The sequence below is a fragment of the Phoca vitulina genome, unplaced genomic scaffold, assembly GCF_004348235.1.
Source record: "Phoca vitulina isolate PV1807 unplaced genomic scaffold, GSC_HSeal_1.0 scaffold55, whole genome shotgun sequence".
In the NCBI taxonomy this organism is placed as follows: Eukaryota; Metazoa; Chordata; class Mammalia; order Carnivora; family Phocidae; genus Phoca; species Phoca vitulina.
The window spans coordinates 6,280,374-6,296,924 of NW_022589758.1; the positions used below are offsets into that span (position 1 = coordinate 6,280,374).

The 16,551-nt window shown below is 34.2% G+C and overlaps 1 protein-coding gene across 14 annotated transcripts in view; it reads right to left on the minus strand.

The window, feature by feature from the left end:
• The window catches only part of RPS6KA3 (ribosomal protein S6 kinase A3), a 113,692-nt gene that overhangs the window by 79,155 nt on the left and 17,986 nt on the right, over positions 1 to 16,551 (minus strand). For 3 of the 14 annotated variants that reach the window (XM_032389696.1, XM_032389695.1, XM_032389691.1), the window contains 4 exons: positions 10,628 to 10,721; positions 9,610 to 9,710; positions 4,910 to 4,952; positions 3,898 to 3,954 (listed from right to left, as the gene is read on the minus strand). In XM_032389696.1, the coding sequence (XP_032245587.1) occupies positions 3,898 to 3,954; positions 4,910 to 4,912 (60 nt within the window). In that variant the 5' untranslated portion in view covers positions 4,913 to 4,952; positions 9,610 to 9,710; positions 10,628 to 10,721. Of the gene's footprint in view, positions 1 to 3,897; positions 3,955 to 4,625; positions 4,647 to 4,909; positions 4,953 to 9,609; positions 9,711 to 10,627; positions 14,292 to 16,551 lie in introns of those variants that run through there. The other 11 variants (XM_032389687.1, XM_032389685.1, XM_032389689.1 and 8 more) reach the window with 9 other exon arrangements.

The window sequence follows — 16,551 nt, forward strand, 5'->3', positions numbered from 1 at the left end:
CCCATTATGCATTCATTTAATTAACAAGCACTTACTGAATACCTACTGGATACTGGATATAAAACAAGGAATAAGTCAGACATGGTCAAGCTCACAGTTTAGTAGGGAATAAGTAAATAAGTAATGGAATCTAATGTGGTATTCCCATTTAGGGTTCTCATAGGCTGCTATGGTAGCACAAAGGAAAAACGCTTAACTCAAAGCGGAAATGGAACTGGTAGTTGTGCCAGGAAGATGTCTCAGTTGAAGTGATATCAAACTTGGACCTGAATGATGATTGGGAGTTAACTGGAAGGGGTACTAGGGGAAAAGAATTCTGAGAGAGGGAGTATTACCTATGAAGGCCTAGGAACAAAAGAAAACCTGATGCATTGGAGTGACCGCAGTTTCAGGAGGGGGTTGAGGAGTACAGCTGGGGAGGATACAGAGAAGTACACAAAGACCTTATTATAAAGGGCCTGATAGGTCACACTGCAGTGTTTGGGCTTCATTTAAAGGAAGCACAAAACTACTGAAGGATTTTAAGAAGATTATAATGATCTCACTCTTCCATAACTGACAAAATGTTCATGACAATTTGATTTCTGAAAACTTTCCAAATATGTTAAAAAGCATATAGAAACATTTAACATTTTTTAAAGATTATTTATTTGATCTTTATTTGAGAGAGAGAGAGAGAGAGTGTGCGCGCACACGAGCAGGGGGAGGGGCAGAGGGAAAGGGAGAAGGAGAAGCAGACTCCCCGCTGAGCAGGGAGACCTATATGGGTCTTAATCCCAGGACCCTGGGATTATGACCTGAGCCAAAGGCAGATGCTTAACTGAGTGAGCCGCCCAGGCGCCCCAACATTTAACATTTTTATGTATTAGCAATAATCAGATAGAAGACAGCAGAAAAGAAATCCCATTGCAATATAACAAAAACTATAAAATACCCATGAATTATCTTTTTTTCTTTTTAAAGATTTTATTTTATTTATCTGAGAGAGAGAGAGCACAAGAGGGGGTAGGGTCAGAGGGAGAAGCAGACTCCCCGCTGAGCAGGGAGCCCAATGAGGGACTCAATCCGGGGACTCCGGGATCATGACCTGAGCCAAAGGCAGTCACTTAACCAACTGAGCCACCCAGGTGTCCCCACCATGAATTATCTTAATAAATTAATGTACAAAACTATATGTAAGAAACCATAAAATTTTGATAAAGGATATAAAAGAATGTCAGAATAAATGTTTTGGGGATGTGAAGACTCAACATTATTAAAATAATTTTCTTCATGTTAATTAGCAAATATAATGGAATTTTTATAAAATCCCAGTAACTTTTTCAGAAGTACTTGATAAATTGATTGTAAAGTTTATCTGGAAGATACAAAGACCACAATTTTGAGAAAAAAAAAAAAAAAGGTGGGAGGGCTTGCCTTGCTACATATAAAAAACATATAATAAAAGCACAGTAATTGAAAATGTATGTGAAGTCAAGACACTCAGGGATGCTATGGGTTGAACTGTGTCTTCCAAAAGGTACTTTCAATTTCTAATCCCAGTACCTGTTGAGTGTGATCTTTTTTGAACACAGGGTCTTTGTAGATTCAATAATATTAAGATGGAGGTCATACAGGAGTAAGGTGGGCCCTAATCCAGTAACTGGTATCCTTATGTGAAGAAGGAAATTTGGACATGGAGACACATAAGGAAAATGCCATGTGACAATGGAGGTAAAGAATGGAGTGATGTGGCCAAGGAATGCCAAGGACTGCTGGCAGCTACCAGAAGCTGGAAAAAACAAGGAAAGATCCCCTCCCAGAGCCTTCAAAGAGCATGGCTCTGTGGACACAGATTTTGGTGTCCTCCTGACTGTGAGATAATAAATTTCTGTTATTTTAAGCCACCCAGTTTGTAGTATTTTGTTAGGGCAGCCTAAGAAACTAACACAAGGAGAATATGGCAATTTTATATATGATAAAAGAGAAATCTCGAATAAGTTGAATAGGTTTTATTTGTTCAGTAAGTAGAGATTAGGACAACAAGCAATTTGGAAAAAGTTAGATTTCTATGTCATAATGGGTACTACAATTCCAAGTAGACCACAGATCTAAATGTAAAACACAAAACTATAAAGGTGGTAGATGAAAATTTAAGAGGTTATTTTTATAACCTTGGTGCAGGGAAGGATCTTCTAACCCAAAACACAAAACCCAGAAGCCAGATCTGACCATTTAAAAATGAAAACTTCTGTATACAAACAATGAAAGACAACATAATCAATGTTAAAAAATAGGGAGAAAATATTTGCAAGATACATTAAAGACATGGAGTTAATATCCAGGATATATATGATCACACAGACCCCAAGGAGATAAGCAACCAAAAACACAAAGGCCAGTAATACATGGATACTCAACTTCATTAATAATCAAATGAGATGCAAACTGAAATGAGAAAGTATCATTTATTTAGAGTGGCTCGAATGAAAAATAATTTCTAATAATATCCAGTGTTGAATAGGGTATGGTTGAACAGGTACTTTCATACAGTAACATTTTTACAACCTTTTTGGTTTGGACAGCAATTTGGCAATGTCTATTGAAATTTATTTATTTTTTTTAAAAAAAATATTTATTTAAGTAATCTTTATACCCAATGTGAGGCTCGAACTCACGATCCTGAGATTAAGAGTTGCATGCTCTTCTGATTGAGCCAACCAGGTGCTCCCTATGTCTATTGAGATTTAAATGTTCATACCCTTTGTTATAGCACATCCTTCTCTAAAACTATATCCTACTGAAACACAAGTTCACAAAAATAAATAGGGGGAAATTCCATTAAGTGTAGGACATGCATAAAATAGAGTATCATGCAACAGGGGTGCCTGGATGGTTCAGTCGGTTAAGTGTCCGACTCTTGGTTTCGGCTCAGCTCATGACCTCAAGGTCCTGAGATGGAGCCCCATGTGGGGCTCTGTGCTCAGCACGGAGTCTGCCTGTCCCTCTCCCTCTGCTCTTCCCCACTGCCTTCCCCTGCTCTCTCTCTCTCAAATAAACAAATAAAATCTAAAAAAAATAGAGTATCATGCAACAATTTAAAAAGAAGATCTACATGTACTGTCATAAAAAGATGTTCTAGACTTTAAGTGAAAAGAGCAAGTTGGAGAATATATATTTTGTAAATACCAGTAATAACTATCTTACGTACAGAATAAAATGAAGATACTAACTGTGCTAACAATGGATATCTTAACGGTAGGAAAATTTATTAATTCATTTATGTAATATTTAATGAGTGTCTATTATGTGCCAGTCACTGGTCTCGGTGCTGGGGACTTAGAAGTGAATAAAAAAACAAGATGAGGAAATGGTGAACATTCATCTTCTATGTTAAATACTTCTATAAAATATCACCTTTATATTTTTGTCTCTAATAAATCTATGTTTAGTTTGATTTTTAAAAAAATAACCTTTAAGGGGGCACCTAGGTGGCTCAGTTGGTTAAGCATGTGCCTTTGGCTCAGGTCATGATCCCAAGGTCCTGGGATGGAGCCCCTCATGGAGCTCCCTGCTCAGTGGGGAGTCTACTTGTCCCTCTCCCTCCCCAACCCCTGCTCGTGCTCTCTCTCAAATAAATCAATGAAATCTTTAAAAAATAAGCTTTAAGGTACTAATGAAAAACTTTCAACAATATAAAGCAATTCGTTTTATCATTCTCTTAAAATCAGTCTTATTAAACAGTTTTTTAAAATGGTATAGCATATTCAAGACTATATTTTGGTAAAATTAATGTGAAAGCATCAACAAGTTTCTAATACCGTAAGATCATTACTTTGCTCAGTTTAAAAATAAGAATCCTTAAATTCTATGGTATCTGATTTATCTAGATCCCTTATGATACAGTATTTTACTTACAGTTTGTGGATTAATCTCCTCCTCTCCCATAGGTTCATCCATAATTTGCTGTCCATTCTGTGAAAAGCACAGCAAGTAGAAAGTTACCAACACAGATTTCACATCAGTTAAAGTTAAATGAAGGCAGACAAAACAAAATCACATAGGAATATTTTCACCCCTACAGGGTTCTAATGAAGTACCAAACCACCATATAAGTATGTAGTTGCCAATATGCAACAGGTTGTGCTTTAAAAGTTAACTATAAAAACATTTTCCATGGAAATGATATAATAAATGATGATTACCTTTCCAGGTGAGCCCTTCAGATTATTTTAATAGTTAAATGCATTACAAATGGTGTTATTTAAACCTCACTGAACATCATTTACAATACTTTCTTTGGCAAAACACATTCTAAATTCCAACTCCACTGATTAATCAGGGAAACTGATTATTTTGGGGGAAAAGTAAGCTAGATCTCCATATCAAAATCAATTCCAGATGCATAAAACATTTAAATGTCAAAAATAAAATTATAGAAGTATTAGAAGAAAATATAGGTAAATAATATTTATGGGGTAAGGAGGGTGGAAATCATAAAGGAAAAAAATGACATTTGAATCGATAAAAGTTTAAAATGTCATCTGTCAGACACAAAAAAGATAAAAGACAAATTGATTACAAAAAAAGCAACATATGACAAAGGGTTGGTATCCTCAATACATAAAGAACTTTGTTTTACAAACCTGTAAGAAAAAATGATGAACCTCAACAGAAATGAGCAATAAGGGAAAAAAGAGTTCAGCCTTAGTACTAATCAAACAAATGCATTTAACCGGAAGATACCTTTGCCTTTCAAACTGGTTAATGATTAACAGAAAAAATAACACCCAGCACTAATATGAGTATGGGGAAAAGAGCACTCAGGATATATTGCTGGAGAAAGTATAAATCAGCACAACCTTACAGGAAGGTAATCTAAGTCTGTATTAAAACAAGTGTGCAAAGATGTACATACAAGAATGCTCACCATAACTTTTTCCAAAAAGAACTCCAAATTGGAAACCTAAATTCTTAACAATAGAGAACTAGTTAAATATATGATGGTACATTCATATAATGGAATACTATACAGTCATTAAAAATGATAATAAAGATGTAAATTTATTGACATGGAAAGACAGTCACATGTAATAAGTGAAAAAGCAGTTTACAAAAAAATATGGATTGTAATGATCCCATTTTAAATAAATATATACATATTTCAATGTATATATTTGTATGGGAAAAACTCTGTAAGGATATACACCAAAATGTTAACAGTGGCTATTTCTGGGTGGTAGAATTTTAGACAATTTAAAATATGTTTGTTTTTGCGTATCTGAATGTTCTAATGTGTCTACAATGAATATGTATTATTTGTGTAATAACAAAACAAAACAAAACCAGAAGTCAAGAACACAAGGTCTTCTCTAGTTACTTCAATGGAAAAAGGAGTAAATGTCCTTGACCACTTGTCTATTCAACAAATGTAGAAGGATCTAAGCTAACCATCTTTGGAGCATTACCAACTGAAAAATAAAAGGCAGCCCACTCATTACCCTACATGCCACATGAGGCAGATGCTCTGAATTTGAACTCTCTCTACTCTCTAAATCCCTATTTATCCATCCATTCATCCACCCATTTCATTTCATTCATGCTATGTTCTAGGCACCAAGCTGTAGATGAATGGTTAATAAAACATGGCCCCCAACCTAGAGATCTATCCTAGAGGATCTCACAGGTCTACTGACTTGTAAAAAGAGTACCTTTCATTTTCAAACACTCATAGAGTATGTTCCTAGGTTAGGGAATGCCTATACAATATTACAAAGCACAGAAATGGTGCTAAAATGCAGAAAAAGGGAGGCAGTTATAAAATCTTTATTATCCTAAGACACTTTCAGAGACTATAGTATTGCCCACTTCTATGGTAAGGACTCAAATAACTCCAGGAGACATCTTTCTCCCAAAAGCCACAACCATTTATTCAACTGAATACTGATCATTTTTATCCAAACATCACAGACAAACCTTAAACTAGCTCTTAAGAACACTAGTTTTGGAGTCAGACACCTAGACTCAAATTTCTGCTCTTACACTAAGTATGAAGCCTTGGACAAGTTATTGAAACTAAGCTGTAGTTTCTTCGTATGAGAAGTAGAGACTTAAAAGTCTCATCTTCAGAGAGTTGTGGTAAAGACTAAGTGAGATAAGTGATATAAAACTCTAAGCACAGTACCTGACACTTAGTAAACAATCAATGGTAGCCATTTTAATTACATCCAAAATTCAGTCACCCCTTTTATGGCTCACTAATCTGCTACTTCTCCTATATTTGCTATCTTAGTGAATGGTACCATCATTCATCTAGTAGTACAAACTAGATTTTCTCATTAATTGGTAGGCAGAGTTCTCTTTCTATAACACAGATCTGTTGAATGGCTCCCAATTATTTGACTTTTAGAACCCTTCATCTAACTGAGCTACAATTACACTTTCCATGGGAATATAATTTGAGAACCATCTGATCCTTGCAATTTTCAATGTAATACAAAACAAGAATTACAACTAATAACTTACTTTTAAGGCCAACTGGTATAGTAGAAACAGCACTAAACTTGGAAGGTAGACCAGGGATAGAGTCCTAGGTCTGCCACTTATAAGCTTTATTATTTTGGGCAATTCAGACTGTCTCCTAGCCTATTATCTTATCTTTTCAAAATGAAGATACTTGACCTGTCAATCCAAAGGATTAATGTTAGACTCAAAACTGAGATAACTTAAAAGAAGTACTTTAAATCATAAAGCACCGTACCAATGCAAATTACTATTATTAAGGTGAGGTAGCTTCATGAGGATAAAATAATACTCCATAAAGTCCTTTTAATCTTGGAATCAAAACATTTCGGATTGGTAAGGGATCTTGAAAGTCTTTCGTTCCAAATAAACATCATATGCTTCAATTCTTTTTTTGCCATTCTCACCTAGATTTGAACACTATCAGGACATGAATGTACTACCTCACCAGGCAGCCTAGATAAAATTTTTCATTATATAGTAATTTTCCTCAGCTACAAACTCCCTTTAGTAGGATTACTAATATATGATGACTAACTTGCCTGTATTCTATCTGTAAAATAACTGGAAGTAAATCTACACCTACTACTGTAAACCATCCTGAGTCTGTTCTTTACTAGCCAACTCAAGTTCCTTCAAACATTCCTTTCAGATAGATGAGACCACCTTCTTTTCTGAGCATGCACCCAATTCATCTTAAAGGGTAGTATACAGAACTGCATTTAATTAATATTGCAGCCTTGATATGACCAATGAAGAGTAAAGAGCGTATCACCTCCCTTGTCCTAGATAATAAACTTATATTAATGCAGTTCACATATGCATTATTTTTGAAATGCCCAAAACACATTGCTGAATCATACTAAATTTTCTGTTGATTAAATCCTTGCCTTCTTCATACTGCGACTAAGCCCTGTATACTTGCTGGTACACTTACTCTCATGAATAAAGCCTTAAATTTTAAGTTTTGATTCATCTTTTTCTAGTTCTGATCCTCTATAGGATTGTTACAGCCTCTATAAAAAAGATTCTGAATCTGCTAATCAGCCTCTTCGCTATTTTCATCTTCATGTAATCCATAAATCTTATATTTCTATTCTAAACAATTCACCCAGCCAATTAACAGTAATATACTAACAAAGCAATCTGAAAAAAAAATTAAGTGAAACATGATCTTAAGGTAGTTTATGCTCTATCTTTTGCAAAAATATCTACTTCCTTTCTGAGTTTAGGAAAGATTGAAAATTTTGAACAATTTAATTTTAAGGAAGGAAAATATAAAAGCCAACATTATCCTACATATTAGTGAAGCTTTACAAAAATTTACTTTAAAAAGCACTTTTACTTCAATCCTTTCATCAAAACAAGGATTCAAATACTACCTACTAGAAATGAGCATAATTACTCATGCAGCTAGTAAGTTTCCTTTTTGAAAAATGACTCCTGGCTTCACTAGAGATTAGGTTACATGGGCCATCAGTCTGACTTGATACTGCAATTTCTATAGTTCCAAAAGTTCAAGGAATAGTACCTATTAAATAAGAAAACTTATTTAATTTTAAGAAACAGATAGAAAAAACATATGGTCTGCATCTCACTAGTACCAGGTTTAAACCCCAGCTCTGTCACTTACTGCTATAGTTACCTGGCCTTGGGTAAGTTACTCAACATTCTGAGCCTCAGTCTCTTCATCTGTAAGATGCACATAATATCTACCTCACAGGGATGTTGTACTTAAATGGATCCACCAAAGGATAGTAGATGCTCAGTAAATGCTACTTTCTGTTCCCTCTCTTTTGCCTGAATTGTGTAATATATACATTTCTACAGTTAACTTCTAAAGACATAATGCAATGAAGAAGTACAGGAGAGTGCTGAGATACTTGTTTTGCTACTTAATACAGCCAATTTCCCACCAACCAGGGTGAAAGAGATCATTCATAAGTGTAGTATATTTTTATACAATGTGGCCAAAGAATGAGTACAGACAAAAAAGAATAGTTTAAAAGTGAGGCAAATGTATTTATCCTCTCTCATCCCACCATTATGCCTTCCAGCCAAAAAACTGCAGAGCTTGGCAGATTGTACATATGCAAATATTATGTGAAATACTGGAAAAGGTTAGGAAATGCTAATCATGCTTTACTCTGTTAGTCTGAAATGTGTAAAAGTCAAAAATAAGAATAAAGTACAATATGGGTCTCATCAGAACAAATCAGACAAAGGAGACTGTTAGCCTGCATTTCAGCAGGAATTGTTTTCAAAATAACTTCTAAGGTTGTGGAATGAAATTATCACTAAAATCATCTTTCTGGTTTAAAAAGGATGAACAATTAAAAAAAAAGATCAAACCAGTAATTCTGAACCAAGGTTTCAGGACTTCTAGAGTATTCCCAAGTATTTTAAGGAAAATTCTCAAATGTTAAAAATAAGAATACTTTACTAAATAAAAATTTCGTTTTAAGCAACTTTATTAAACAGATTGTTTTGTTGTAATGGTACGTTACAACAATGCACATTTCTAGGTTGCTATTTGATACCTTTGAAGAAAGTATAAAATACATTAAAAAAATGCTTTTAGTCCAGCAGGAGATCATCATGTACAAGTATACTAGAACTAAAAAAATCATCTGTGACTGACGATATGCTACCTTGAGATTACTAGGAAATATCATCTACTGACATCCTCCTACATAGGAATGAAATATACATATGAACACTGGGAGAAAAGAATTCTTCACAGAGAATAACAGCCTGAAATAATAGGAAAGGAGGAGGAAAAGAAAGGGTCCAGAGGCCTGGTGTACTAATTTGGAGACCAGGTTGTAGGAATGAGCAAGGACCGTATTTTTTTTAACCACCCTCAAGTTTCCACAAGTATTATTTGCCTTCCAAACTCCCTGAAATCAGCAGTGGCTCTCCTGCCCAAAGCATATGCAATAGGAGTCCCATGAAGCTGCTGAGGATGAGGCATGAGAAACCTCTCTTGAATTTCAGTTCAGATACCATCAAATTGTTCAGAATCCAAAAAATCTTCTATGCAATCACATTGAAACAATAAGAAACAAGCATTTTATATTCTTAATAAGGAATGTATATAATCCTTACCAATATGACAGGATTAAGAATCAGCTCCTCATTTATCCTAAGGAAATATCAGAGATGTGCATAAAGACTTATGTACAGTGATATTCATCATACTCATTATACTGAAAAATAGAAAACAATCTAAATGACCAACAGGGGACTGGTTAAATAAATCATAACACATCTATTCATATGTAGGAATACTATGCAATGGTTAAAATAAGGGCCTCAAAAAATTAATGATGCAAAAATATGCTTGTAATATATTAAATTAAAAAGGATACAAAACTATACAGCATGACCCAATTTTGTGCCCCCCCCAACATGTGTGTATGTAACTGGAAAAATATATATCAAATCTTATCAGTAGTTACCTGGGTCATAGGATTTTCTTCTTGTACTGTATTTTCAAAATTATATGCATTTATTATTTATTATTTTTATAATGAGGAAAAAACACAATCAATATAATTGGAAAAATCCATTATTTCTAGTTAAGTTGCCCTTATGGGTTGCTTTGCTATTCCTCAAGCAACTGAAGGCCTGCTAGTACTCAAGACTGTTCTATTTTCTAGACTAGGGTAGAAATGACCTCTGGTTATATCCATGTTTTTAAGTTTTAGAGGACCCTTTCAGAAGCTTTTTTTTCCTGTATGGTCCTGTGGTTGTGGCCTCGGAAAATAGATACACTTTAGGCCTGAAACCACCTTATGTTTTTTGGAGTGTACCCCTAAGGGGAATTCTGCTTATGAAACAGGAGTATGTTGAGGTAAGAATAAAGAAATGAAAACACAGTAGCCAAAATTAAATCTGCATTGTGAATAGCAAATATTAGAATCGACACTGCAGAAAACGGAATCCATGCCACAGAGGACAAACTTGAATAAATGAAAAAAAATGAAAGAAAAGATTAAAAAACTATGGAGGACAGACATAGAAATAATCTATGAGTAACAGATGTTCCTAAAGAAAAAAAAAACAGAGCATTTTAATCAATCAAAAGTATAAGAAAACTTTCCAGTTCTGAAAAAAAAAATACCTGAGACTGGAGACTGAGAAGGTTCAACAGAGATCATCAACACCAAGACATATCCTGGCAAATGTTTTTAAATTTCAAGGATAAAGATATAATCCTACAAGCATACAAGCAGAAAAAAATAGGTTATTTTCAAAGGAACTAAAATCAGAATGACCTCAGATTTTTCCTCTGCAACAATAAAATGCCAGAAGACAATGAAGTAATGACTTACAGAGAGTTGAAAGGGAAAAGTTATGATCTAAGAATTGTATACCTTGTCCTAGTTTTTCATGTACAAAGGTCACAGGAAATTATTCTTAGATCAGCAAAATCTTATAAAATTTCACCATCCTGGTAGTATCTTTTTTCATAAATTGTTCAAAGGTATGTCCTAGACCATTGAAAGAGAATCAAAATAAGAACTTAAGAACACTGAGGTAGGGAAGAACTGGTGAAGTATACTGACATCAACTTAGTATCTAGAAACAAATGAATAAAATAATTAACCCCACTAAAGGAGAAAGGGTCAATAATGAAGAGTAAATAGTTGATATAAGTATATAAACAATATAAAACTTAGAAAGTTAAAGGTAAGATTTGTAATCTCAAGCTAAATTAATGTAGACTCAAATAAAAGAGGTAGTGGAAGAAGGGAGAAAAAGATTCTCAGTTCTCTCTGTCCTAAAAGGATTATTTAAAAACCACTATTTTTAGTAGTTAGCTAATAAATATAAATTTTGGAATGTTTTAAGAAACCATATGATAACCAAAAATTGTATTTCTTTATTACAGTCCAAATCACTAGAGAAGATAATAACTGGCAAAGACTGTAAAAACTACTTTATGAAAGCATCACATTCAACCCTAAGAACATAAGGTAGGTATAATCACCCCTACTTTACAGATGAGGAAACCAAGGCTCAGCAAAGTCAGTGAATGGCAAGAGCAGGACTCAAACCCAGGTCTTTCTAGCTCTACAATTCTTTCTTCAGTATTTCATAACCTCCTCAAACAAAAACAATCCATATGTCAGAAGAAAAAAAAACCACAAAGAAAGAATAAAAAACTTAAGATGATAGAAATCATTTCAAAAGAAATAATGTAAGAAATGTAAAGTTTAAAGTGTCTAATTTAAAGAAAGTGTCTTACTGGAATTTGATGCTATTACAGAATTACTGACATTTTTATGAGGGATGATGTTATGGTGGTTATGTGTTTTTAAAAGTCTTCATCTTTTAAGAAATATAAATGAAATATTTACATCTGAATATATGTATCTAGGATTAGCTTCAAAATAATCCACTGGAGCCAGGGTGGGGAAGAGAGAATGTGTGTGTGGGCATGAGGGGAGTACAGATAAAATAAGATTGGCCATGAGTTGACAATCTTGGAGGCTGGGTAATGGGAATATGGTAGTTCATTATACTATTCTCTCTATATTATTCTCTCTTACTATGGTAGTTCACTATACTATTCTCTCTATACTATTCTATACTATGTGTTTGAAATACTTGATAATAAAAACTTTAAGAGTGACAGGTTATATCTTTTAAAAGGTTAAAAAGCCCATACAATTATTTACTGCTTTGAAGAGAAACTCAAACAAAAGACGTAAGACTAGAAAAGCATAATGAAAAAGAAAGAGTTTGTAATATTGAGGCCAAAAATAAAATGTGAGGCAAAAACCTATAGCCAATTAAAAAGATCATCTGATTTGGACTAAAAATGTAATTAGCATTTAATACATATAGCAATAATAATTGCTATCATTTACTGAGCAATTACCACACACCAGGCAAGTGTTAAGTACTGTAGATCACCTTTGATGCTTCTAACAACTCTGTGAGGCATTATCACTAATTTACAAATGAGGAAATTAAGCCAAGATGGGTATGTCAATCTTTTTAAGCACTATATCCTAAGCCCCTAGCAAAATGCCTGGCACAAAGTAGGTGCTCAATAAATATTTGTCAAATAAATAAAAAAGTCTAATATTGTGCCTAAGGCTAGTAAACAGGGCCTAAATTCAAACCCAAGTCTGAATCTAACACCCCTGCTCTTAATCACATTTAAATCTTTTTAATAACGATATATCTTAGTAAGAGTAAAAATGTTTTTTTTCCTTCTGTGTGTGTTTCACTATTTTTCAGATCTTCTACAATTAACATGTTATTTTTTCAAACAAGTCACTAAAAACATTAAATCATAGACTAACCACAAAACACAAAAGATGTTTTGGGGACTATAACATGAAATGAACAAACACAAAACAGGAGGGGAAACTTTAGCACACTAGTATCAGCTAGCATAATAAATGAAATAAGGACAAAGCATTTGAAGTAATTTACATTAGATTAGGTAGATATTGAATTTTATAATGCAAAAAGAATATGGGTCCTTTTCAAGTATCTATGAAAAATTATAAAGAGTATGTCTAAACCATAAAGTAAATCCAAAAGTCTTCAAAGCAGGAATTTTACAGATCATATTTTCTGATTATGATAAAGAAAGTGAATAAAGAAATAAAGCAGTCATTCAGAAATTAATATTCTTATAAAAAACTACTGGCTCAAGGAATTAATAACCACAGCCATCCCTTACGCAATGCTCATTTTCTTCAAAATACAGTGTTAGCCATGTTACATATATTCTCATTTAATCCCAATTAATCATTAATAAACCATGAGATGTGTTATTATGTATAGCAGAGAAGAAAAAACTGAGTAACTTTTCCAAGATCACAGAGCTATTAGGTTTGCAGATAAGATAACCGAACCGAAGTCTGAATCCAAAGCTCGTACTCCTACACAGAAATGCTGTTAGAATTCATGTATAGACATCTACCTTTGCTCATTTTTCTCTATAAAGTTTTTTAATCAAAAGTAGAGAACCTAGAGTCCTCCATAACACATGTTCTTAAAGTGTCCATTTGTTAACTCTACTATTCTAAGAGGGTAATGGTTCATTTTTCTAACATATTCATGTTCAGACATAATATTTAAAATCATAATCTCCTAAAAGCAATCCCTTTGAATATATTCACACTCTCAATAGGGCATTTAAAGAAGGAAGAAACCGTAAAATTAGATAAAACAAAGTAGGGAATATAAGGTAAACATGATTTGCCGTAAATTTATTTCTAAAAAGCAGTGTGACTGTGGAAAAGTCACTATTTTTTGGTACTTATCTGCAATCTGTAAGAGTTAGATGGAACCTTGGCCAGCATGGATTTGAAAGTTTGCCATAGGACTGTGGGCAAGTCCTTAAGCCTCTCTTGAGTTGTGGTTTCTTCATGCATAAAATATGTGGTTATCTAAGAGCTCTTCCAGCTTGACAATGTTATAATCTTGTGACTTTAATCCTTAAACTTTAAGGATTAAAGTTATTAAAGATTTTCTAGGGTTTTCACCTGAGGAAATTACTGATTCTGTATTTAAAGCTGTTTTTATGTTATTTCTTTTTTTTTTTTTTAGGAGAGAGAGAGAGAGAGAGAGTGTGTGTGTGTGTGTGCGCGCGTGCGCCCACCTGCGCGCGCTTGCGTGCACACGGACACACAAAGGGAGGGAGAGACAGAATCTTAAGCAGGCTCCACGCCTCAGGGCAGAGCCCGAGGATGCGAGGCTCCTTCTCACAACCCTGAGATCATGACCTGAGCAGAAATCAAGAGTTGGGCACTTAACTGACTGAGCCACCCAGGCGCCCCTTTATGTTATTTCTAAGTCTAATTCTTTCTTTCTTTTTTTTTTTTTAAAGATTTTATTTATTTATTTGACAGAGAGAGAGATAGCGAGAGCAGGAACACAAGCAGGGGGAGTGGGAGAGGGAGAAGCAGGCCTCCCGCCGAGCAGGGAGCCCGATGTGGGACTCGATCCCAGGACCCTGGGATCATGACCTGAGCCGAAGGCAGACGCCTAACGACTGAGCCACCCAGGCGCCCCTAATTCCTTCTTTCTTATCTGCATCCAAAATACAGTTTTATCTATATCCTTCAGCGGTGCCTTTGTACCCAACTGTAAACAAGGATAATGTCAAAGAATGATTGTATAAATACTGTCACCTGAAAGAGAAGTACTAAGAAAAAGAAAACATTATTTTCCTGTGAAGAGTAAGGAACCTAAAGCAATTTTATAATTTCCACAATCCAATTTTACTATTTTTTTAAGATTTTATTTTTAAGTAATTTCTACATCCAACACGGGGCTCAAACTTACAACCCCGAGATCAAGAGTTGCATGCTCCACTGACTGAGCCAGCCAGGTGCTCCCAATTTTACTATTCTTATTTCACTAGTGTTGAAAATTAGGTGTCAACTTGTTTTTTTAAGCTCCTCTATCTACTCCGAAACCTATTCCTGCCTTCCTAATACCTTAGTACTCTAATGGAGTTGGCAGTATTTTCCAAACCTGTCTGATGATCAGAATCACCTAAGATTCCTGGTAATGATACACTACCTGGCCTTATCCGAAAATGAATCAGAAGTTCCAGAAGCCCCATGGTATTTCATTTTTTAAACAGCTACTTTAGATGATTCCTGTGATTAGACAAGTCTGGGAAATCACAGTGTAGAGAAAAGATCGTGGGCTTTGGAGTCTGACATATTAAGCTTCAAAACCTGACTATGCCCTTTTTTATAGGTGTGACTTTGGGCAAGTTACTTAACACGAGCTTCAGTTTTCTAATCCACAAGATTTGGATACTAGTTATGTTGGAGGTTGTGGTAAAGTTCATTGTGTCTTGGGTGTTCAGTGTTAGCTTCTCTTTCTTCCTGCTCGCCTTGCCAGAGGAAATGACAAATAACAAATATTTGAGGGGATTCTGATGAGTCCCTTATCCTAATGGGTACACTTCCATTTTGAGGGCTAAAAATTTGAGTACTAGATAACTCTTTAATGCATTACTTGGGTTGGCTAATTTAAGAGTCTAAGGAACAAGTCTAATGATTTCTTCTGGTTTCCAGAGGCTTACCGAAGCCCTCCTACCTAAAACAGATACACCATGATGATGGGCTTCAAAGCTCAAGCTTTTGTTATGTGACTATGGCAAAATGACCTGAATCTCTGTTTCCTCACTGATAAAACAAGTGGTGCTTGAAAGTCTGCTGAACTGAACCCAATATATGTTACTGATAATGTAATGGTTAACAATCACTTAAAATTATATAGTCTTATAAAGACACTTATGAACAAAAAGAAGACAGCAATAATAGCCTGCAAGTAGTAAACTGAGACAGAATGGGATTTGCTCAAATACACAATAAATCAGAGCTTAACATCCAAGCAAAATTCCTATTTGTGTAGTATCAACTGTATCTTAACACAAAGTGTTTTAGACAAGTTTGGAGTTGAATTTACTTAGAAAAAAACAATCCAAACTACTCGCTCATTAAAAAAATATGTGTATACATATTTAAAAATTACCAAAGGTATAAACACAACCTGGCAGCAAAGTTTATTTCTGAAAAAATAATCAAAGATAAAAGTTCCTAATTATAGCTCCATGATTAATTCTAGCTGTACATGTATTAAGCATAAACACTATTAATAAGTGCATTTTACTAAAAATTGTTGGCATTGTTCAGATAAACTATAAAATAACTAAAAGAAGCTTAAGAAATTTTTAAAAAACTAAAAATCTGGGAATGTTCATTCAAGACAGGAGGTTACCCTCAATTCTTAAATATAAACGATAAGAAAAAAAAACCAAACCTTGAATCTTATTTAAAGTAATTTAAAGAACCATAGCTTTTCTCTCAATTTATTCAAATTATTCTTTAATGCAACTAATTTTTAAATTTAATTCCTGCCCTTTGCTTGTTATGTTAATTTCCAAAAATATAATATTTTTACTATTTTGAATGAGATTTTTTTCCATTACCATTTTTTAAAGATATTATTTATTTATTTGACAGAGAGAGAGAGAGAGAGAGAGAGAGCATGAGCAGGAGG